At 43.6% G+C, this 25,576-nt stretch overlaps 1 protein-coding gene across 1 annotated transcript; it reads left to right on the top strand.

Annotated features, from left to right (window-relative positions):
- Positions 1 to 12,985: 12,985 nt before the first annotated feature.
- On the top strand, positions 12,986 to 14,419 carry LOC146867322 (transcription factor HES-5-like). The gene is made up of 3 exons (XM_085614921.1): positions 12,986 to 13,048; positions 13,321 to 13,501; positions 13,842 to 14,419. The coding sequence occupies exons 1-3, from the start codon at positions 12,986 to 12,988 to the stop codon at positions 14,060 to 14,062; spliced, it is 465 nt and encodes a 154-aa protein (XP_085471047.1). The 3' UTR covers positions 14,063 to 14,419.
- The last annotated feature ends 11,157 nt before the right edge of the window (positions 14,420 to 25,576 follow it).

Below are 25,576 nucleotides of genomic sequence, written 5' to 3'. Positions count from 1 at the left end.
TTATAAACATAGGAAATATTTGTATATTTAAAATGACACCAAACCGGCAAAAAGCCAATGCAGGGAACCGGAGATATGATTTTTTAAAGAATAAACACTTTACAGTACTTAACCCCTTCCATGCTCATGACGGAACGGTTCCGTCATGAGCCACGGTTGAGCTGTGCTCATGACGGAACCGTTCCGTCATGGGCCCGCCCGCGCACGAACCCTTCAGCACCGCGGCGGAATTCGCCCAGCGCTGAAGGGGTTAAGAACCAATATCCCCAAATTGGGACATCTGGTCGCGCTTGACCGGGACAAAGTCCTAGGTTGAGGCTGACTGTGATGGAGCATTGGCTGGATAAACTAAGTAGGAGGACTCTGTTAAAAGGTTACTTTCGCACTTAGAAACTTTTCTGGAGGATTTTCTCTCGAAGTCAATCGAGTCTTTCTAGGCTGGATTCGCAGCATCTTTGCCGGCTTAATTCTACGGGAGCCCCCAGTCAACTCCTTGACGTTTTGAGCTATGGAGCTTTCAGCAGGATGAACCTTAAATTCAGGCCAAGTCGCGGTGCGAGCTAGTCGGCTAACTCTCGCCATAAGGTTGGTCACTTATGGAGTTTTTTCCAAAAGTTGCTCCAAAATTTCAGGAACTTCTTCCTGAAATTCCTCTTGTGTGTTCAACGTGTCAAAAACACTAATCCAAGGTTCCAGAGTCTCTGGGTGGCTCCTTGGATGTTGAGACTACAGTTTCCAACATGCACCTGGCCAAATCCTTTAAATCCAGCTGAAGTTGCTCAGTTGTCTTCCTCTTGCCTTGCTAAAGATGATGCAGGTGAAGCTCTTTTAACCTGCTGCTTACAGTGAGTCCACTCCTTCTCTTTTTGAAGCAAGGCAAAGTCCTTAGAACTGTAGTTCCTTGGTGTGCAGCAGGTATAGTCATTTGGAGTGCACTCCAGGGTTCCAACAGGGCAGTCCTTCTTCTTCTTGTAGTTTCAGACAGTAGCTCTGAGTTACTAGGCAGCTTTCACATATTTATCCAGTGTTTTGGGGGCAACAAGTAGGGGGCACCCCTGTCAAATGGGGTGCAGGGCAGCACCCAAAAGCATGACCTCTTCTTCTAAAGTGTGGTATACTGTTGTCCCACTAAGCACTGCACTTTCAAATTCAAAATGGAGAGTTTGTCACCATGGAGTGAAGACATGGCTAAGCCAACCTACTGGTGTTGCTCATTTATCTTAACACTCCCCCTTCCAGACATTCTGCCAATTCTATTCCTGAGGGCCCCATCTGGCTGGGGGGTACAGGGTGAGGGGGTAGGCCTGGATTGCATTCTTGCCACCAACTTCCTGGCCTGTTCTGTGCACCTGCAGACCTCCCCCACCAGATAACCTCTGCAGGTCGCTTATGACCTCGTCAAAGCAGTTTGGCTAAGCCTGTTATGGGTTGGCCAATCAGGAGAGGCTACTATAAGGCTGGATTTTGGCTTAGAGAAAATAAAGTTTCATAACCTTTTTTCTGTACTAGTTATGATAAATTAAACCATGGTAAGTTGTTCGATTTATCCTTACCAAAATGTTATATCCTTGAAATAAGGCTTTACCTCCCTTCTATCAGTTACACTTTATTAAAGTATTCCCATGTTAGCCTATGGAGCTAAAAGGCTACATTGGGAAAAATGAAATTGGTTGTTTATTTCTTCACCAGGGCATATAAAACATCTTTTAAAATGTCCCTGATTGTTTTTACAAGGCACGCTACCCTGGGGACACCTAGGGTAGACCTCAGGGGTGACTTACATGTCAAAATAATGTTGTTTTATACTTTCGTAGTACCTTTAAATCCAAAGTTGAATTTTCATATAATTTCAGCTTAAAGCAGCTTGCAAAGAAGGGCTGACATTAAAATAAAAAGCAAAAAGAACAGATGATGGACAGAATGCTGAACAATGCAAACATTCACTCTCAGTCAACAGATCTTTGCTTAATCCATCATTGTTTTGCCCCAGTTTGGACCCAGCCTTATGCAAATCAGTCTTGAACCTGCTCCTCATGGGAACAGTCCAGCCCGAACTGTCAAGCCAGGTCCTCTCTGGAGAAGAAACAAGCATCCTGACACTGGTTTCAGGGTATCACCAATCATCAGCTAGGCTAGCTTGAATCAAGTGGAGAAGTTAGCACTGGACCCATGTCTGGGCATACCCTTACCACTTAGGTTGACAAAAGCAAAAAGAACAGATAATGGACGGAATGCTGAACAATGCAAACATTCACCCCAGTCAAATGGTCTGGGTTTAATCCGGCGTGACTTTTAAAAATGACAGCAGGCTACACAGCAGTGCACACTTGAGTGCTGGAGATCTGCTGGGCCTCTAAATATACATGCCCTATCATACACTAGAGACTCACAGGTAGGTAGTAAGTGCCAATTGCAATTATACCTAATTACCATATACCTTTTTAATCCGAGCACTGGGCCAAGTTAGCAGAGCCCAAGGCGCAGTCAGAGTCAGTTACCACCAGTAGCAGTCAAAAATGGGGGTAATCATGGCAAAAAGGGTGACTTTCTCACATTTCCTTAGGTGCCTGCTGAGATGGGGCTGAAAAGCCACAGCTAGCCACCTTATAAAAAAAACATGCATTCTGCTGGATGAAACAGGACGTCGCCTAGATCACATTTTGGGGTGTTTAGTGTTGCAGGCACAAGGCCCAGTCACACAAGTGTGCTACCATTTTTATGAGGAGACATGTGGCAATACTGCATAGTAGAACATTTTCTATTACCAATTGAATATATCTGCGCTTGTGCCTTTCAAAAGTAGACAAGTGTGTATCACAGAAGACATTTTACAAATGCCCTCTAAAACACATGCCAGTATAGGTGTCAATAAACTCAGAGATGTGTAAACAAACACTCCTCCCAAACTCAGCATCTGGTGTACATTTGAGAAATATTGAGTTTTTCTTCAGAACCTTTTTCTATGTGTTACAATTTTGCCATATGAATTGCTGTATAGTCGATCCACAATGTAAAACCATTGTACGGTGCAGCTCGGCTGTTGCCTCTGAGTACCCCAGGTTCTTGGAGAACCTACAAGTCCTATATGTCGCCAAGACTAGAAGGGTCGAGCGGTCACAATGGTATATTGCTTTGGAAAATGTGCCATAGTAAGAAGAAGTTACAAATGAAAACATAGGCACAAATTTCTGTTTTTTTAACTCAATTTCAATATTTTTTAATTTTAGCTGTTAGTTTTTATAGGAAAACCATGTAGGATCCACACAAATGACCACTTGTTGAATTAACAATTTTGATTAGTTTTCAGAAATATATGGCTTTCCAGGATCCACCATGGGTTTCACACTCATTTCCACCACAAACCGGAAGGAGGTGGAAAGCACAAAAATAGGAAAAATGGGCCCAGTAAAATGCTGAAACTGCGTTAAAAAATGTGGTTTTCTAAATCAAGTCTGCCAGTTCCTGAAAGCTGGGAGGGTGGTGAGTTTTGCACCATAAACCTTTTGCTGATGCCATTTCCAGGAAAATAAACAAACTCTTTCCTCTGCAGCACACCCCCACCCTCCAAGAAACAACATTTTGCCATATTTTGACAAATTTCCCAGTCCCCTCCATGGAAATCCCCAAAGCCTGAGTACCTTTAGAATCCCCAGGATGATGGAAAAATGGGGCAAATTTGGTGTGCATGCCTTATGTGGAAAAAAAAGTTATGGAGCCCTAAGAGTGAACTACCCCAAATAGCCAAAAAAAGACTCAGCACTGGGGGTGTCCAGCAGCTAAGGGGTTAACACCATTTATGTAGAGCTCTATCCTGAGGGGAGTCTTGGCTCTACTCCCACCCACCCTCCGTGTGTGTTGCAGGTAACCACCTCTCTATCCCCCACCCTCTCGAGCTCTGTCAGCAGTCACCTGCAGCAAGAGGCAGGTGAGGTGCGGGGCAGAGGTTGATCCTCTCTCGGCTCCAAGCCCCCGCGCCCCCACCACCCGCCCCTCACATGTATTCTAGACCCTTGGTCTGCTGGAGGGCTGTGATTCTGATTCTGGGGCCGGAGACTCTCGGAGGTTCCCACACTGACGCCCATTCATCCCTTTCAGAGGGTACAATAGAAGCGTGTCACAGCAGAGGCCTCCGGCTCCAGGGAATCCGACCCTCCCCTGGGTTAATCTGCAGCCGCCATCTGGGTAGCGGCCTGTGGCAGCGGTGAGGCCTCAATGGCTGGTCCTGTCCGGACCCGAGAACTGGGACAGGATATTACTACCGGAGGGGCTGGCACTGGGGCTATTTAATGTCACACTGGGGTATAAGCAACCACAAAAACCCCCAGGGCTCCAAAATATTAAAAACGGGAATTTAAAAAACACAGTTCCATGGTTCAGTCTTCAGATACTTTAGCAAAGTGACGACGGGTGCGGAAAATCTCTAAATCCCAAATTAGAAATGGAGACATTACACAAAAAGGTGTTTGTTTACACGTTCGGATCACACCTGGGGGTGCACGTGAGGCTTTGTAGCAAAAGAACCAAGGCACGTGGGGAGGGGAACCCAGTCGGAAGGCCAACAAAATATGATTCTCATTATTTCACAAACAATGTAAGAGGTGATTGCCATGGACCAGACAAGGAGCTGCTACACTACATCCCCGAAAAATACACCACATCAATGCAGTGCTTTACCTACCTGTCTGAATCTAGTGCTGCGGCAAGTGCGGGCGCTTTCAGCACTGGACAGCTCCAAGCAGGTGCCGGTGCAATGCGGGTGTTACCCACGTCATTGACTGACGCATGGTTTACTTTACCTCACGCTCAGAATACGCTGAACATTGAACTTTCCTTTCCAGCCACGGGGGGAGTCAAATTCAAGTTTTGAAAGCGGGGTTTCGTTTCCTTTGACTAAACCTGAATGATTGTTGGTAAATATTTTACAAAACAGAAAAGCATTCCCCCTGCTTGCTATAGCGCACATCGATAACAATGAATAGAAATAAACTTTCACTAAACTAAAAAAAAAAATGATGGGCATTAATGAGTTCCCTTATGGGACCGCTCATTCATGCTTTTTCAGCGCTGCGGACACACCCGCCCGTATTTAATGCTATTGACTAGGCCTGGGCAAAAATTTCGTTCCGTTCGCGGAAATTGCGATAATTTGACATTTTTGCGTTCCGCGGAGAGCGCGAAAATGTCAAAAATTCCGGTTTCCGCAGCTTGGCGATAATTTGTTTCTTGCTCGCGCTGTAAAATGATACATTCTCGCGCGCGCGCGATCGCCTTACCTGAATCCCTGCGTTCGCCGACAAGTTTTCTTGATCCGGTCGCGTTCTCCATGAGATGTTGTATTGTTTTTAGCCATTTGCGCTGTCTCGCGACAGTTCGCGCCCGCAGTGACGTCATGCGTCGCGCGATCACGTCTTTCTTCTCGCGATCATGCACCGCGAGAACAACTCAAAACAAGATGGCCGCGCCCGCAAGCAACCACATGGGTAAGTTGGCGACCCGCAACCATGCAGAAAATCTCGCGAACATGCCGGAAAAAAACTTCCGCATCTTCGCGATATTTCTGCTTGTTTGCGATAATTTTAAACATTCTCGCGATAATTTGCGAAGGTTAATTCCGCAAATTCCGCCCACCCCTACTATTGACACTGTTTAGCTCCTGGCAGATGTCAGGGCTCATATCACTTTAGTCACTAGTGGGCAGCTCTTTCCCACACGCTGATCCTTTGTGTCCGGGTCCCAGATGCCCCCCCCCCCCCATCTTCTAATGTGCCACACTTCTATTGTACAATTGTAAAAGCGGTAGTAGTGTTTGATTGTGTCGCACTTCAGTAATCAGTACATCATCAGACAAGGTAATGTAACAAACTTTCTTATTTTTGTAACAACAGCATTTATAGTGATGGTGCCACTAGGGGTTACAAATGCACCCTACTACCTTGGGTGCATATACACCTGGGCCTCGTAAACGTGGCCCTGTGATACTATGAACAATACACGTACCCCGGCACTCATATGTAATATTCTTAAATAGTGAGAAAAACAGTATTATGCACAGAATTTCATTCTCATCTTATACTATGTGATTTCAGAATCACATACTAAACTTTTTTGATGAAATTAAAAATATTTATACTTTCGCATAAAAACCTCTCTGTGTTGAATTAGTATGAGATGAGAATGAAATTCTGTGCATAATACTGTTTTTCTCACTATTTAAGAATATTACATATGAGTGCCGGGGTACGTGTATTGTTCATAGTATCACAGGGCCACGTTTACGAGGCCCAGGTGTATATGCACCCAAGGTAGTAGGGTGCATTTGTAACCCCTAGTGGCACCATCACTATAAATGCTGTTGTTACAAAAATAAGAAAGTTTGTTACATTACCTTGTCTGATGATGTACTGATTACTGAAGTGCGACACAATCAAACACTACTACCGCTTTTACAATTGTACCAATTGTGTGGAGGTCGGCACTCAGTTCTTCAGATTAAGGATTAAAATAACCACATTTAGATTTCACCAAGGACTATTATCCATTCTTTATCTAAAAAAATGGAGACACTTGATGAGGAAAGAAATTTATTGCTTCAAGAAATGTTTACTGACTCAAAAGAGAAGGTTTCCAAAAAGAGTCAAATTTCTGAACAAGAAGGCCTTAAACAGAAATTCATCAAACTGGAACGAGCACGGAAACAAGAGATTTCTCGATGGTGGGACTCCACCATACTTAAGAGATATATAGATATAAAGCAGGTCCCACGTGGCCTACGGATTATCATTTTCCCAACATTCGAAGATCTGGACCCAGACCTTTTGAAGGAATGGGAAGATCTAATATTCTCATCTTCTTTCAATATGATGGATATATTAATCAGGCACGCTGACAGGAAAAGAGTAATTCTTTTACAAGAAATAGAAAGATTAGAGTCAGAAATCAAAAGCCTTAATCTAGAGGAAGCAACAGTGAAGAATTACAAAATTCTAAAGGATATATTGAGTGCACACCAACTCTATATCAAAGAAAAGAAAGTGAGGAAATTGCGGAGGGATGACAATGATTACAAGGGAGGAAGGGTCTTCACTTTCGCAAGAAAGTTTGATGATACTGAACAGAAACAGATTGGGCCCACTAAAACTGATAACATACCAACGACCATACCATCCAGCAGTGAGTCGGATGTTTCGAGCATACGTAGTGGAATCAGTATTGGTGAGGATACAGAACCCCCCACAGCAGGTCCATCATCCAAAATCAACTCTTCCTCTTTTTTAGACGAATTGACAAGGTATCGGAAGGGCAATCGAAACAACTATGGCCAACAAAATATAAGAAGACCAGGAGGGGGCGGTCAAAACACAAACACCAAGGTGGGAGCAACCACCCGGTCAGCATCACGGAATCTGAAGAACTGAGACCTTCCCACACATTGAAACGAACGCCATGTATGACCAATGTTGATAAAGATATCTCTGTTGTAAACTTGTCAGATCTTACCCTCTCTGAAAATGACTTGAATGTACTTAGCAAGGGGTTGAGTTTCTGTCCTACTAGGTTACCTGACTTTACGGGGATACATGTGGATTTGTTCAAATTTGTTCGGAATCTCAAATTGAAAAAGTTTTTTGAAAATCAACCTATGTCTCTGCATCCAGAAAATGCTGTTTCTCTGCCATGTAACAAAACAATAAAAGAGATACAGGATATACACTTGTTGTTATCTCTAGATGATTGTTCTAACACACCCCCTTCAATGACTGATGTCCTCACAGATCTAGATATCATGCCAAACCTCAATTTAGATAGTGGCCTTAAGCAAAAATCTATATTCGTTCCAACACTACCATCGGACAATTTAATTGACACATTTTACAAAGCAACAACTATAGATCTATACAAACTAGAGGATAAATTCAATATCAACCATGGCCACATTAACTTTAATTTAACCAAAGAAGAAAATCTAGCCTTAAAGAGCTTAGTGGCACAAACTGAGGTGGTGTACAAGGAAGCAGACAAAGGAGGAAATATAGTCATCATGAAAAGGACAGACTATGTTAAAGAAATTGAGAGACAATTAACAGAAGAACAATCTTACACCCGTTTAAAGAGCAATCCCCTAAAAGACATCACTTCCTTGTTACACACTAAACTCACGAGTTGGCGTGAAAAGGGTCAGATTTCAGAAGCAGAATTCAGGTATCTCTATAATCCTATGCCCAGGTCGCCTTGTTTATATGTTCTACCCAAAATACATAAACCTGGCGATTTTCCAAAGGGCAGGCCAATAGTTTCAGGTATTGATTCTCCAACAGAACACATCTCGGAATATATAGACGTCTTCTTACAACCCTTGGTACACAATCTGCCCTCATACATTAGGGACACTGGAGATCTCCTGAGCAAGTTAGAAGACCTGGAATGGACAAGTGAACTCTCTTTTGTGACAATGGATGTCTGCTCATTATACACGTGTATACCTTTAGAAAAAGGCATACAGGCCTTAGCAGAATGTCTGGGGCATAGGGATGCCACCTTTTATGAACACACACAGATGTTATTAGATCTCACAAGAGTGACCCTAGAAAATAATGTCTTTTTACACCAAGACACCTGGTATAGGCAAGATGTAGGAGTTGCCATGGGATCCAAATTTTCACCGTCCTATGCAAACCTATACATGGGTGTGTTTGAACAACATCATTTGTGGAAAATGTCTGACACTACACTTACGGAACACATCATGTATTGGGGTCGATATATAGACGACATTTTTATCATCTGGTCAGGTAGCGAATCGTGTTTTTTGGAATTATTTCAACATCTTAACAACAATCCATATAATCTCAAATTTACCCATAAGATCAGTAAGTCAGAAATGGAATTTCTAGACGTGATCTTGTATATAAGATCAGACAAGATAGTATCTAGACTGTTCAGGAAACCCACAGCATGTAACTCGGTGTTACATGCTAGCAGCGCACATCCAAAGTCACAAATAAACGCAATCCCCTATGGGGAAATGACTAGAATTAAGAGGATTTGCAGTGAAGAGACAGTTTTCCATGAGGAACTCAGAGAGCTAGAGACAAGATTTACATCCAGAGGATATTCTCGAACAACATTAGATGGTGCCAAGAATAAAATACAGATGAGAACAAGATCAGGTCTACTCAAACCAGGTAACAAGTGTAGATCACACAACAATAAGGAACGCAAACTAGCACTGGTGACTGATTTCAATACGCACAGTCACCATATTTACAATGTTCTCTTAAAACACTGGCACATTCTAAAATTGGACAAATCAATAGACAAATACATTGCACAAAAACCAACAGTCTTACATAGAAGGGGCACCACATTGAGGGAACTACTGAGCCCTAGTTACTTGCCACCTGCAAAAGAAAGAACAACTTGGCTACCGCCCAAACCTTTGGGCTTTTTTAAGTGCACAAAGTGTAGCATTTGTCACTTTGCAGAAAATAAGATCACTTATTTTCAGTATAATACTACGGTTAGATACCAGATCAAAAATTTTATCAACTGCAACACCAACTATGTAGTTTACTGCATCATATGCTGTTGTGGCCTTATTTATATAGGCAGTACCATCCGTCCACTAAGGGAAAGAATACAAAAACACATGAGAGCAATCAGGAATAGCGATTGTAGTTACCCTCTTGCTGTTCATTTCAATCAGAGTCATTCCCTTGAAAACATCAGAAAAATAAGATTTCATGGCATCTCACATACAGTAGTCGGTCCTCGAGGGGGAGATAGAACCCTCACCCTAAGAAAAACTGAAGCACAATGGATTATTAAATTGAGGGCGGTAGAGCAGGGGCTTAATTTTGATAAGGAACTATTTGTATTTCTGAAATGATGTATTTTAAGACACATTGTATTATATGGCCAGTGGTAGGTTGTGGTATGGAGTTATAATGTTTGACTGTGAACATCTTGAGCACCACCGCCTAAGTATACAAACTATGATACTGACATGAATGTATGACAAGATTACGGTAAATGCATCTTAATAATCCCAGACCATTCACCACGACTGTTCAGGATAAGAGAACTAATGATTTATAAATCTCAATCTGATGTGTTTTCATGGAAATTTTTCACAGTTAATTTTTATGAAGAACATGTGTTCTTCCTCACATCCTCATTTGACATTGTCCGTTTCTCTCTTGTGACTGTTTTCATCCTTTACTCCTTTTTCCCTCTCTCTTTTCCTATTTTCTATAAAATTGGGACTACAAACACTTTTGAGTCCGATAGACTAAAATTCGGGGTTTTTTTACTTTCTGTCCCCATTTCGATTGGTCGTATTATGGACTAGAATTGTATTCTTAAGTTGTGTGATTGCACACAGAAACTGAGGGTAGATGTCACTGCATTTGCTGTCCCAACTGTGATTGTTGGCATTATGAACTAGAATTGTACTCTCAGGATGTATGATTGTAGACGTACACTGAGAGTAGATCCTATTGTGTCTATTACGCGTCACGCATACACTTTCCTTTAAAGAAATAAGGAAAAACATATTTTATGTGGTGGTCAAGCAAATTGACACCAACACGCTCGTAAAACAATCTCAATAGATCTTCTCACAGAGAAGTCACTACTTAAATATGGCCGCCATAGAGGACCACGTATTTTTAGTCCTTTCTCTACATTTGCGAAACAAACACAGAAGACGGGGAACCTTCAGTCTCCGCCCACCTACGCTTCCACGTATGGCCGGCATTACGCGGTCAATTTAAATAGACGGTAACTACACACAAACTGGTAGCTGGTTCGAGAGGAGGCTGCTCTTCACCCTACGGCCTGGAGAAATCTCACTAGGTAAGACTAACATGCCCATTGTTGTAATGCACTAGCGAAGTGCATCTAGTGCATTGAGTTGTTATTAGAATGTTTTTGACGAACTTGACTAATACAGCATATGGACGGTGATACCGGCCCCTTTTATTGATTTCAATCTAAATGGGGGGCAACATGCCGTATTCCAATAAAAGGGACCCTGTAGATTAATCTACTTTTGTCGTTATTATAACCGTTTCGCGTTCTGCCCAACAGCCGATCGAACGGGATAAATGGTTTATTGAGACAATGCGGGTAGCGTTAAGACTAAACATTTTCTCTGAACCAATGTCCAGAAGTCACCTTTCGAATTAAGTCAACAACTACTCAAATGGGCGGCCATAAACTGTTACAAGATCTCTCTAAGCATCACGTATTTCTGACTCGAGTTTTTTCTAACATAATATCTCTTACTAATTTTAATTTGTGAACAACAAAGGTTGCTTATTCGTTGGTTGATACTTGTTTTGTTGGCGATCATTTATACTTGTCTGTTTTGACTTTTCAGGGGCATATCACAGCCCAAAATTTGGGACCCATTTATTTTTGGATATCCCCATCACAACTATTATAAGTAAGTCACATTAGGTCTAAATACAAATGACCTGTGAATCCAGTCTATAAATATAAATACGCTCATTGGGCTTATGTTGCAGATTCTTTGACATTTTGAGGAGTGGGTTCATCCAGACGCGAAGTTTGTTTTCGAAATAACCACGACATAGCCAGGAAAATGATGAATGAAAGTCTCCATGCATGTATCTAGTAAGTCATATGGGGATATACTCTAAGTACCTGGTAAAAATCCTGAACTTTCCAACAATCCCGGATGTTGTATTCTCTTCTTCCGTGTTCACAAACCAGGAGGGTGACAAAAACAGGTTCCTAGGTTCGCTCCAGAGAAGGCCGTATCACTTCCTAGGTCTGATTATCACTAAGGTCCGCTTTGATAAATTAGAAGTAATCATGATTGGCAGTTCTCTTTTCGTCTCTTGTTTTTTCATAAGTCTTTAAAGAGGATTGATCAAGTTACTTTGTATGGCATCTCTGATTGAAATTCTCAATTCCTAGGACCTTGGGTAATATGGACATGGATCCGAATTTCTAACCTTTGAGAATCTGGTGATGAACATTTGATATTTAAGCTTGGCATCTCGTATTTGAAAAAAGGTTAGTAATTCTGAGTATGAACCTGTCTTCTCCTCATTTTGGTTATCTGTCCCCCTCAATGGAGCTCACTTCCCTGTGAGTAAATATCTATGGGTTAAGTGGACAGTAAAAGTTCCTACCGGGCTTTGGAAAAATTATTTTGCTTGCACTAGTTCGTTTGTATTCTGCGTCTTTTCACAATGACACTATTTTTGTCAACACTTGCACATTTGTGTGTCTTTATGTATCATTCTTTCCTCTTTTCCTGTTGGCATTCTTTGCTCGTTTCTTTTCTTTTTTATTCTCGTACATGGCACGCATATTTTTTAAATTGGTGTACTTAGTGCATGACTTCGAATAACAATTGCACAAGGTAGACTATCTGATTTTAACGTGTACAGAATCTGAGTTCATATTATTACCTTTACAGCCTTGAGAAAGTCACTGTCGTGACGAAACACGTGTCGGCTGTAGTGCGCTTGAGATCAAGATTACGGAACCAATGTCACCAACTACAAACGAATTCCAAGATAACAATGTTTTGAATATGTAAAGGTGTTCCATTGGTTTCTGTCTTAGGAATGTTATCTTAACGTCTTGTTCAGAATCACATACTAAACTTTTTTGATGAAATTAAAAATATTTATACTTTCGCATAAAAACCTCTCTGTGTTGAATTAGTATGAGATGAGAATGAAATTCTGTGCATAATACTGTTTTTCTCACTATTTAAGAATATTACATATGAGTGCCGGGGTACGTGTATTGTTCACACTTCTATTGTACTTACTCCCTGCTGCTCTCTGATTGGCTGCTGAGTGTGGGAACCTCTCTCCAGCCCCAGACCCACACATTACCCTGCAGGCGGAGGGGGATAAATAGGGCAGGAGGGAGCGAGCTCTTCAGACACCGATCACTGAGGGTTCACTGCAGAGACCCCGCTCTTCACCCCACACCGGGCAAGATGGCACCTTTCAGCACCGAGAGGAAATATGAAGAGGAGCGCGAGGACAGAGCCATTAGAAAGGTAAGGGTCTGGACATCAATATTTAAAAAGCATATTTAGGTTTTTCGTATATACAAAAAGTACACGTTTAAAATGAACTTCCAATATATTTTATCAACAGTGGCTGTATTTATTGATCTTTTAATATCACCCTAGTTCTAAATTAACATTATTTAATTGAGCTGTTTATCACACTGAAGTAACTATAAGTTTTGCTATTACCTTTTATCGACTTTAGACACCTTTATACGTTTGTTTCAATACAATAACAAATCCATATTTTGTTTCTGCAGCTGAGGAAGCCAGCGGTGGAGAAGCTGAGGAGAGATCGCATCAACAGCAGCATCGAGCAGCTGAAGATGTTACTGCAGAGAGAGTTTGAGGAACATGAACTTCCGCCCAAAGCAGAGAAAGCGGATATCCTGGAAATGGCTGTGACGTACCTGGCCCAGCGCGTGCAGACACCGGCACCAGGTGAGAGGCAGTACTTTGAAGGGTTAAAACTTCATTGGGTGTTCTCTGCAGTTGTGTGTTTGTCTGCGTGTGGGGTTGACAGGGGGTTAGATAGTGCAGAGACGTAACTGGTAATAGTCGCATCGAGATGGTACTCGGGACAAGCCTATTATGACTTAAATATGTCAATTTCCAGCGACATTTAACTTAAACCCGTGTTTTAAGAGTATCAGAACTACCCGTAAACTAATTGTCGCAACCAGAGGAAAGCATTCTAGAGAGCTGTAACTGGATTTTTTTATGTGTGTTTACTCCCTGGTGTGTAAATGTACAGATATTAACCCCTCGTCTCTCCCTGCAGCCGCGGCCTCCAGTGAAGGTTACTCCAGGTGCCTCCAGGACTCGCTGCACTTCCTCTCCCTCCACGGAGCCCCCACAGAGACCCGGATGAAGCTGCTGCGGGCCCTCCATAGACCTGCGGCTGCAGCAGAGGCGGTGTGTCCTTCTCGGCCTCCGTCCGGTCCCAGCAGCACTAAAGAGCCCGCACAGGACAGCCCCAGAGCCCCGTGGAGACCCTGGTAATCCGGGGGCCGCGGCCTGGACTTTTCTTCGGACTTCTTTCGAGGCCTCGGTCCCCTCTGAGGAGAATATTCATTCTCGTGTCTGGAGCGCCCCCTGCTGTGCAGGGAGGAGTTTAATTCACTTCAAGGAGCGGAGTGAAGAGTGACTGTATATCCTCATAGGATGAACAGTATGTGAATATTATATCCTGCTGAGGAGGACAGTACGTGACTGTATATCCTCACATGATGGGCAAAGCGAATATTATATGCTCACAGGATCGACATTGAGTGAACATTCATCCCCACAGAAGGGACAGTGTGAATATTACATCCTCATAGGATAGACAGTCTGTATATTTTACCCTTGCATGAGGGACAGTGTGTGAATGTGATATCTTCATGTTATGGCCAATGTGTGACTATTGTATCCTCATAGGATGAGTGTGAGAATGCTATTTCCTCATAAAACAGCGTGTGAGTATTATATCCACACAGCAGGGTGGGCAGTGGATTGATTACATCCTTACAGGATGGACAATTAGTAAAATTATATCCATTCAGGATGGACAGTGCTTGAATGTTTAATCCACACACACGATGGACAGTGTGAATATTATATCCATGTAGGATGGACAGTATATGAATGTTTAATTCACACACACGATGGACAGTGTGAATATTATATCCATGTAGGATGGACAGTATATGAATGTTTAATTCACACACACGATGGACAGTGTGAATATTATATCCCTGTAGGATGGGCAGTGTATGAATTTTATATCCCCACAGGATGGGCAGTGCAGCTGTTACATCCTTAGAGGATGGACAGTGTGAATTTTATATCCGTTTAGGGTAAGCGCTGGACGAATACTGTGTTGATTTCACAGTATATATTGTATGAACATAGATTTGTTGAGCACTGGATCTAGGTGTAAGCATCTATAATATAATACATTAAGGAAGAGAATGAACTAAAGCAATTAATAGGATGTGCCTTTAGTTTCAGAATGTTTTAAACTGTTTGTTTACAAGAAATTCATACGTCATGTAGAGTTCTTGCCTCCAATAGGACCTACTTTTGTGAATTTTGATGCATATTTTGGAATACGTTATTTTCATTCCTGAGTTCTAGCGGCGCTCTGGAATTTTCCAATTTTACTTCATTTCAAGAAGTTGATTGACGTACAAATATGTTAATATCCTGAAAGGATGGATATAGTGCACTGTGTGATTCTGCAGATGAATGAGTCTGTGAGAATAATAGATGTGCTGTAATATGAGGGGTTCAGATTAGAGCCTTGTGCACGTGCAGTGTGTGTTTACCTTCTGTGTTTCTATGAAGTTACAAATTACGTAATTATCACTCATTGGCTGAAGTGAGTGATGAGGGGCTCCGGGCCTCCCTTGTATCAATTTTGATATTTAGTGTTTTCTATTGAAAATGTATCATAAAGTGCTGTGTAGACAAAGTGTTTCTGTACTTTCAGAAATTCCGAATTGTCTCTGAAAATTGAATGTGATGTATTTTATACATTCTCAAAGAGGCACATCAAATGCCTTTTAACTATTAGTGAGGATATATCTGTATTTTCAAATGGAAATTCATGATTTAAAAGCCCTGCCTTCTGTGAAGGTAAAGTGTATTTCTCTTCTTTGAGAGGTTTGTGTATTATCCCTGCAAAGTGTATGTGACGATGGGCACACATATTGTGTATTCTCCAAAGTGTAACATTCATTGTTGTTGATTGGAAGGGAGTAACAGTTTTCACTAGTGCCAAGTCTTCATTTTAGAAGCAGTCTTGGCGCTATTTGTGTGAGTTACACAATGCAGTGTTTCTCTTTTATAAAGAGATTCAATGTAGTGAATTCCCTGCCATGGATTTGTATCTCAGTGACTGAGTATGTACTACTTCTGGGTCTTCTACAATGTATGTAGGGCTGTGATTATCAGTAGGAACTCATTCAGCTACAGAATGAAGGATTTAGGTCTTGTGATGAAGACATTCACACTATTAGATGTAAGAATGTCTTGTGTTATCCTCTAGTCTCAGCTGTGACATTTCGGTGACATTGTGTATCTGTCACGTGATTCTTCACTGTTGCAACCTATTGACCTGTGAACATGATTAAATAAAGATGCAGATCTGAATAAAATGAAATGTTCTTTGTTTTCCTTTCGATGGCTGAATTTTGCTCTGAATAAATATGTTTCCCTTGTGGACTGCAAGGGGTGGGGACACTGTCAGCCATTTCTCTTAACCACAATTCGAACTGAAACAGTGACTTTGAAGCTGGCACAGGAACTGTCGAAAGGTGTGCCAATTGTGTTACTTCTGTCGGAATTATAAACAAGAGTAATAAACTAAAGTTTTGGAAAGTAATCACTGGCGTCCAGATTACCATGGGGTCTAAACAGAGCACTCTGTAGTCAATATTTAAAATCTGTACTACTGTGAGGGGCAGAGCTGCGAGAGACATTACACCTGACGGCATGTCCAGGCGTGCTTCTAGGCACTAGAATAAAAGAGGGAGCCGTGTCACGTAAATAGATCTCTATGACAAAATGTGAAATAGGGCTTCACTCACTCGGTAGAGAGGGCGGGCTTAGACTTGTAGGTGTATAATGTGATAGAGAGAAAGTGTGTTTGACACAATCTGGGCGGTCTCACACATACCTGCTCCTTTCCGTGCTACTCTGAACCCAGCTTTCAAACACCATTAAATTCTGGCACCAAAGGAGGAGGGGCAGTGAGGATGATCAGAGCTGCCAGAAGAGTGGGTGGCACATTATATACTGACAATGAAGAGTTTGTCATAGGCAGTGGGCCCAGCAATATAGTGACTCAGCCATCTAGGAATAGGGACACAAAAACAACATTTTACAACAACAAATTCAGAGGAGTTTATTGCAGGGAATACTCACGTTAAAATAGAAAGCAGAACCACCATCAATGAAAAAATTATTAGGATCAGTTAACAAAAGTATTTATTACATAGTACAATCGAAAAGGTAATCATTTCCTCATTACGGTGTCCCATTGTCATGTGTCATTAACTAACCGCTCAACCTACATGCGTTCAAATAAAAAATGAGTTTATTTCTGTGACAATTGATCACACTGCCCATAAGTATCAATTCCCTTGGGAGATGGTCGCCTTGGCTTACGCCTGCCCATCACTCATTTTCATCACCAGAACTGCATGAACAGAAACTGCCGGCAGCCCCATGCCCGAGATGCATTACCAGAGCTGTGTGAGTACAAAGTGCAGGCAGCCCCAGGGGTGAGGTGCATCATCAGAGCTGTGTGAATATAAAGTGCCGGCAACCCATGGGTGAGGTGCATCATCAGAGCTGAGTGAAAGGAAACTGCCGACAGCCACATGGGGGAGGAGCATCGTCAGAGCTGCGTGAATAGAAAGTGCCGGCAGCCCTGTGCCTGAGGTGCATCATCAGAGCTGTGTGAATACAAAGTGCCGGCAACCCATGGGTGAGGTGCATCATCAGAGCTGAGTGAAAGGAAACTGCCGACAGCCACATGGGAGAGGAGCATCGTCAGAGCTGCGTGAATAGAAAGTGCCGGCAGCCCTGTGCCTGAGGTGCATCGTCAGAGCTGTGTGAATACAAAGTGCCGACAGCCCCATGCCTGAGGTGCATCCCCGGCGCTGTGTGAATACAAAGTGCTGGCAGCCCTGTGCCCTAGGTGCATCATCAGAGATGTGTAAATACAAAGTGCCAGTAGCACCGTGGGTGAGGTGCATCGTCAGAGCTGTGTGAATACAAAGTGCCGACAGCCCCGTGCCTGAGATGCATCACCAGCGCTGTGTGAATACACAGTGCCGGCAGCCCCGTGCCCGAGCTGCATCATCAGAGCTGTGTGAATACAAAGTGCTGGCAGCCCCGTGGGTGAGGTGCATCGTCAGAGGTGTGTGAATACAAAGTGCTGGCAGCCCCGTGGGTGAGGTGCATCGTCAGAGCTGTGTGAATACAAACTGCTGGCAGCCTCGTTGGTGAGATGCATCACCAGAGCTGTGTGAATACAAAGTGCAGGTAGCCCCGTGCCCGAGGTGCATCATCAGAGCTGTGTGAATACAAAGTGCCAGTAGCCCCGTGTCTGAGGTGCATCATCAGAGCTGTGTGAATACAAAGTGCCAGCAGCCCCATGGGTGAGGTCTATCACCAGCACTGTGTGAATACAAAGTGCAGGTAGCCCTGTGCCCGAGGTGCATCATCAGAGCTGTGTGAATACAAAGTGCCAGCAGCCCCATGGGTGAGGTCTATCACCAGCACTGTGTGAATACAAAGTGCAGGTAGCCCTGTGCCCGAGGTGCATCATCAGAGCTGTGTGAATACAAAGTGCTGGCACCCCCGTTGGTGAGGTGCATTGTCACAGCTGTGTGAATACAAAGTGCTGGCAGCCCCGTGGGTGAGGTGCATCATCAAGGCTGTGTGAATACAAAGTGCTGGCAGCCCAGTGGGTGCGGTGCATCGTCAGAGCTGTGTGAATACAAAGTGCTGACAGCCCCATGGCTGAGGTGCATCACCAGCACTGTCTGAATGCAAAGAGCTGGCAGCCCCGTGCCTGAGGTGCATCATCATAGCTGTGTGAATACAAAGTGCTGGCAGCCCCGTTGGTGAGGTGCATTACCAGAGCTGTGTGAATACAAAGTGCCGGTAGCCTCGTGCCTGAGGTGCATCATCAGAGCTGTGTGAATACAAAGTACCGGCAGCCACATGACTAAGGTGCATCACCACCGCTGTGTGAATACAAAGTACCGGCAGCCTCGTGCCTGAGGTGCATCATCAGAGCTGTGTGAATACAAAGTGCTGGTAGCCCCGTGCCCGAGGTGCATCATCAGAGCTTTTTGAATACAAAGTACCGGCAGCCCTGTGCCTGAGGTGCATCACAGGAGCTTTATCAAGGTAGATGGCTGGTGGCCCTGGGCTGCAGGTACTTCATCAGAGCTGTGCAAATGTAGAGTGCTAGCAGCACTATAATGAGGTTTAAAAGTAGACTGAGGAGCATCATCAGCTGGTGTGAATCTACATTTCTGTCAGCCCAGTGACTGAGGAGCATCATCAGCTGGGGTGAATCTGCAGTTCTGTCAGCCCAGTGACTGAGGAGCATCATCAGCTGGTGTGAATCTGCAGTTCTGTCAGCCCAGTGACTGAGGAGTATCATCAGAGCTGGTGTAATTGTGTACACTGCTGCAGCATACTAACCAGGGCAACCACAGGGCTGCTGTGGAGATAGATGGGTGGCAGAGGTGGGACCCAGGGGGGAACAGCCATTACAACGCGGTTTTTACCACGCAGTGCAGTTACATCGCATGCGTTACAACGCATGCGATGTTACAACGCTATGCCATTACAACGCAAGTCTGTACATCGACTTGCGCTAGATGGCGTGCTAACATTACAAATAGTGTAGTTTACTATCCCAATACCTTCCCTACTGTTAAGTGGACTGGAGTTGGAATAGTAAATTACACTTTTTTAATGTTAGCACGCCATCTAGCGCAAGTCGATGTAAAGACTTGCGTTGGAATGGCATAGCGTTGTAACATCGCATGCATTGTAATGCATGCGATGTAACTGCATGCGTGGTAAAAACCCGCGTTGTAATGTCATACATCCGACTCAGGAGCCTCATCAGAGGAGCTAATAGTGAGTGGGCTTCAGGGACACAATTAGACCCAAAATTTTGGGGGGGAGGCTTAACACGTCAACTCTTAGAGGCCAGGCTAACACTTCACAATGGGGCGGAGCTATCCTAAGAACCAATTCAAGAGAATAAAGTGCTAAAATGCACATTTTAAACAAATTGGTCAAATCTGATAGGATAACAATAAACATATTGTTGTGGATTTGAAAATGTTTATATTCTTCTAACAACAATCTTTAAAAAGGGCATTGAGTGATTTGACCACTAAAAAGCAGTTTCCATAGAATTCAATACAAAACACTTAAGAATCAGCTTTCGCCATGTTATTTGAAGGCATTGGCTCTTTCTATGCAAGATTTTCTGAAACTCCTTCTGCGAAATGACAGTGAGTCCATGAAATATTTTTCATTCAATCCTCAGAAAGACCCCCCTGTTGGACAGTTACACAAAGGAATATTTTCAGTAATGTTGCAAGATATGCTCATCTTAGGCCCACACATATACAAGTATCAGAAAATTGAGTTTAGTGGGTTGAGGCACCTGATTTTAGGATCTGTGAGTGGCCAGTCTAAGGTTTTATTCCTAATGGATTTTCCCTTTGCCTGGGATTGAATAAGTGAGTGACAATCAGATGGCAATATTAACCCCGGAAACTGCACTATTCTAAACCATGAGAAAATAGTAGTTGTAGCACTCCACATTGAGCTGGTCTCATATGAGATGAAGGAGCTACAGCCACCAGGACTAAAGAAAAGGCAAAAGAGGATGTGCCTTGAAATAACTTTGCAACAAATGGTGTTCTTGCATGAAAAGGATGCAAATATTCCTTCAAGATTCAAACACATATAATGTGTAATTGATGGGCAATGCCCTTAAAAAAAAAGTCCCTCCACCAAAAATGATGCTTCTTAATAGAATATGTTATAATAAAAACAACCATGCTTTTCATTTAGTTCTGAATCCAGCAGCACATTATGGGCCTCGTTAGATGTCCAGCGGATTCGGGACCAATCTACCTGCGGACAGCAGTCCAGACACTGCTATAACAATGCGACCACACATGGCGCGGTCGCCTACTCCTATTTCTCTATGGGAGCTTGTACTGCGGACGTAAACCATCCGCAGCACAAGCTCCCAATAAGAAATGGGAGTTTCTGTGCACCACATGGCAGGCTCCTCAAGGGGTCTGCCATGCAGTGCAGGGATTAACAGGGGGATAACATAGGTGCCCCCGTGGACCCCATCCGGAGGCTGCAGGGAGAAGGGCGCCTCGCTAGGGGACCCCAAAGTCACTTTCTGACAGGCTTTCCATTTAGAAAGCTTGACATGGAAAGCCTGTGGGAAACCAACATCATAAACCCGAATGCAGAAATACCGTCTTGAAGGGATTACAGGCCGGTTACGAAAGGCCGACGGGCTCCTTGAGCCTGTCGGAAGCCAGCCGGAATGACCGTCTGCATTCGCTTCAGACCGCCGTCATTGTAATACAGCAGTCGAAAGTGAAACCAATGATGTTGCAGCCTTTCTGACCGACATCATAATAGGGCCCTATGTGTCAAATCCACTAAAGCATCAATATTGTTTTTAAATCTTGCAGCTGCAAGATGCCCTTTCTGTCCTCAGTCCTTAAAATTCCCCTATATTTCCGAGCATGCATTTGTGAACAGAGTTAGTTACTACCACTGGGGCACACATGTTGAGGTATTCTGCCAGGCTAATGTGCACTGTCCTGGGATAGCTGGAGAGATTCATTGCCTCCATCTGGAGATCACTGAAGCTGGTTACTGGTGATATCCTCTAGCTCCTGCAGATGTCTCCTTCAAAATGCAGATGACTCACACGCAATGATTTGAGACTTCGGTGCTTCTTCAAGGTTATACTTTCATGTGTGCAGTTTTCATGCATGCTTTCAAGTATGTAAAAACAGAGTTGGCTTGGTATGAGAATTGAAAAGCCAGAATATTGACGGGTCACAATATTGTGATCAGAATTTCGAGGGACAAAATATTGAAAGGTAAGTTTGTATAGATTATTTATATGTAACTCCACTTAAAAGTACCTTGGTGATATATGTATAGATATGTCTTTAGAATACATAGATGTGAAGTTAAGTTTAGTAAATCAATACCTTTCTCTGTACACTTACCTCTTCAACATTTTGCTTCAAGCAGGCATAAGGAGTGAACCAGTGTAGTGGGAATCGGCCTCAAAATACATTGCTGGAGTTGCGTTGTGCTTGCGACATGACTCCAGCAATGTGTGACTTTTGCCCCAACAGATGCATCATAATTTGTGACGCATCTGTCAATCCTTGCGCCATGGTACTCCGTATTGTAAATATAGCGCATCCATGGTGGCGCAAGGGTTTCCCAGGGTGGCGCAGGGAAAGCGACGCATCTCTACAGATGCGTCACTTTCTTCTAAATCTGCTTCCCCATTTGTAGTCTACGCTTTTCTGAGGTAAGAAATGCTTCATCAAACTTCCCTTCAACTTGGAATATGTCTCGGAATATGTGCCATAGAGTTCAGAAACAATAACTTGAGTGCCTACTCCCATGCAATGCACCAGAAGGCCTTCCATTCTAGGCCTGGGTGGTGAGCTTCGTTCCGTTTGCGGAGTTTCCTGCACTCCGCGGAGCTTGTGGAGTGCAGAAAACTCCACTTCGCGATGTGCAGCAGAGTTTTTTCCCCGCTCGCGATTGCGAATGGTAAGTTTGTGAGCACGAGCTGCTGCTGGGGTATAATTTCTACCCGAGCTGCAGCAATACCAGCACAAACTGCAGTTCGTACTACACTCCGCCACTCGCAGAACTTCGTGGAGTTTTTTTTGTAATTTTGCAAAGTTCTGCTTAGCAAAACTCAGTGAACTGCGCCTTCTCCTCAATGGCATTTATGAAAATCTCAAATCATGAATTCCCCCCAGCCCACATGGGTCCCAGGTTTATGGAGGCAACAATGATGAATTCTAGCAGAATTGACAAGGAATATGCGCCTACTGTCCCACACCCACAAAACAGCCACTCTGTGATTCAATTTTTAAGGGACTGCCAATCAATGACCCACCATGAGGGACATTTGATGTCTCCACAATACGTTTTGGGCCCTTCCCTTTTAGGGGTTCTTGGCCCACCGACACAAGTTAGGTAGCATTTTCATAGGAAGACCTGGGGGAATGCTAGGTGGTAGAAACAGTGTGATCCCACAACTTTACCACACAGACATGTGAGGACATTGTGACTTTTTAGATAAATTTGAGGTTTGCAGGAGATTCTGGGTAAGACAAAGTTGGCCGATCCACTCAAGCCACACATCCCTGGACTCCCATGGGTGTCTAGTTTTCAGAAATGTCTGGGTTTTGTATGTTTTCATTGCTGGCTGCCGAGCCTTGGACCAAAAACACAGGAGCACCCCTTGCAAAAGCAAGTTGTTTTGTGATAGATAATTTTGATGTTGCCACAATACGTTTTGGACCCTTCCTTGTCGTGGCCGCTTGGCCCACTCACACAAGTGAGGCACCATTTTTCTATGGCGACTTAGAGGAATGCTAGGTGGTAGGAATGTTTTGGCCCTCCCCCGGGTGTCTAGTTTTCAAAAATATGCTGGTTTGGTAGGTTTCCCTAGGTGCCGGCAGAGCTGAGGTCCAAAATCCACAGCTACCCACATTGAAAAAAGCACATAATTTTTCAGTGGAAAATGTGATGTGTCTACGTTGCATTGGCACCCTTTTAAGTCGCGGGCACTTAGCCTACCCAAACACATGAGGCATCATTTTTTTAAGAGACTTGTGAAAAACGTGGGTGGTAGTACATTTGTGGCTGCTTGCAGATTCCAGGACTTTTCCTCACAGATTTAAATAGAAGGAAAATTTGTTTTTTTAGACAAAGTGTGAGCTTTTCAAGGGATTCTAGGTTAAAAAAAACTGTTGAGAGCCACGCAAGTCACCTCACCCTGAAATCCCCTGGATGTTTAGTTTTAAAAAATTTGCTAGTTTTTGTGGGTTTCCCTAGGTGTCGGTTGAGCTGGGACCCAAAATCTACAGTTACCCACATTGCAAAAAAACACTTTGTTTTCAGGGGGAAAATGTGATGTCTCTACGATGCATTTGGCGCCCTTTCGTGTCACGGGGACTTGGCCTACCCAAACACATGAGGAACCGTTTTTCTCTGGAGACTTCAGGGAATGCTGGGTGGTAGGAAATGTGTGGCTGCCTGCTGATTCCAGGACTTTTCCTCATAGAAATGCAAGGAATGTGTTTTTTGTGGGCAAAGTTTGAGCTTTGCACAGGATTCTGTGTAACAAAACCTGGTGAGAGCCACGCAAGTCACCCCACCCTGGACTACCCCAGGTGTCTAGTTTTCAAAGATGTGCTGGTTTGGTAGGATTCTTGTTGGAAGCTTGATTATTAGTAGTGGTAAGAATGCACCTACCACTAGCAATAAGGCCACCAACTCAATATAAGCAGGGCTGGACTGAGAACCCAAAGCAGCCCTGGCAAATTCTGTCAGACGAGCTCCCATACAGTGCATAACAAGCGAGCACAGCAAAGTGAGCCTGAACACTGCTAGGGGCGTTTAGGGGAGTTCTCCCCCCAAGAAACGTTTGGAGAAAGACAGACCAAAACAGTGCATTTTACAACACATTTTTTCATTACATATATAATTATAGTAACTTTTAAGGCATAGTAAAATGATTACCTTAACAAGCACCAGGATACCCTGTCATATGTACTTATAAACATTCACAGAAAACACCAAAAATAGACACGAGAAACACCCAGGCCAGTAATTGTGGAAATGTCACACATAAGCACCCAAGTCAGAAAGCATGGAAATGTCACACATAAGCACCAGTCAGAAAGTATAAAAATGACACATACAAGCACCAAAGTCAGAAAGTATGGAAATGCCACATACAAGCACCAAAGTCAGAAAGTATGGAAATGTCACACATAAGCACCCAAGCCAGAAAGCATGGAAATGTCACACATAAGCACCAGTCAGAAAGTATGGAAATGTCACACATAAGCACCCAAGCCAGAAAGCATGGAAATGCCACATACAAGCACCAAAGTCAGAAAGTATGGAAATGTCACACATAAGCACCCAAGTCGGAAAGCATGGAAATGTCACACATAAGCTCCCAGGCCAGAAAGCATGGACATTCCACATACAAGCACCCAAGTCAGAAAGTATGGAAATGTCACTCATAAGCACCCATGCCAGTAATCAAGGAAATGTTACACATAAGGATCCAGGCCCGAAACCGTGGAAATGTCACACATAAGCACCAGACCATAAGTGTGGGAATGTCACACATCAGCACCCAGGCAGAAATCATGGAGATGTCACACATTAAGGTCGGACAATGCAAACTCAGTAGCTATGGCCATACCCATCAGCAGTCTACTCTGCCAGTGACGCTCTCTATCCTTGTGGCTCGACACTGTAGAAAGACCATCAGTCTCCCTCCCATCTGTCTGTTACTGCACAGGTGCCTGAAGAAAGGTGAAGCCTATATCAAAGCACAGTCTGCCTCCAGGAGTCCTGCTCATGTCTGCAAGGCAAGGGGCAGCCAGCAAGGGTTTACATACCCCCTACTCTTCCTCTGACTTTGCAGAGGTGTGACTAGTAGTGTGAGTCTCGGCAAATGGCCTTTGAAGTGGACGATGGACAGAGTTTAGTCCCCCACCCCCAGGCACGGGAAGGATCACCACCATACGGCCTCATACAGCACTGCTCTGCTCTGGCTGATGTCATGTCCATGGGGGAAGCTCTTTTCACCCCTGTGTTACTGGAAGATTATAGGACCTGGGCTGGTCTCCCCCAGGGCGTTGTACCCCCTTGCTATAACACACCGGAGGCCAGGCC

The sequence above is a fragment of the Triturus cristatus genome, chromosome 1_2, assembly GCF_964204655.1.
Source record: "Triturus cristatus chromosome 1_2, aTriCri1.1, whole genome shotgun sequence".
NCBI lineage: Eukaryota > Metazoa > Chordata > Amphibia > Caudata > Salamandridae > Triturus > Triturus cristatus.
The sequence above is the reverse complement of the archived record's forward strand: the minus strand, read 5'-3'. Positions and strand labels throughout refer to the sequence as shown.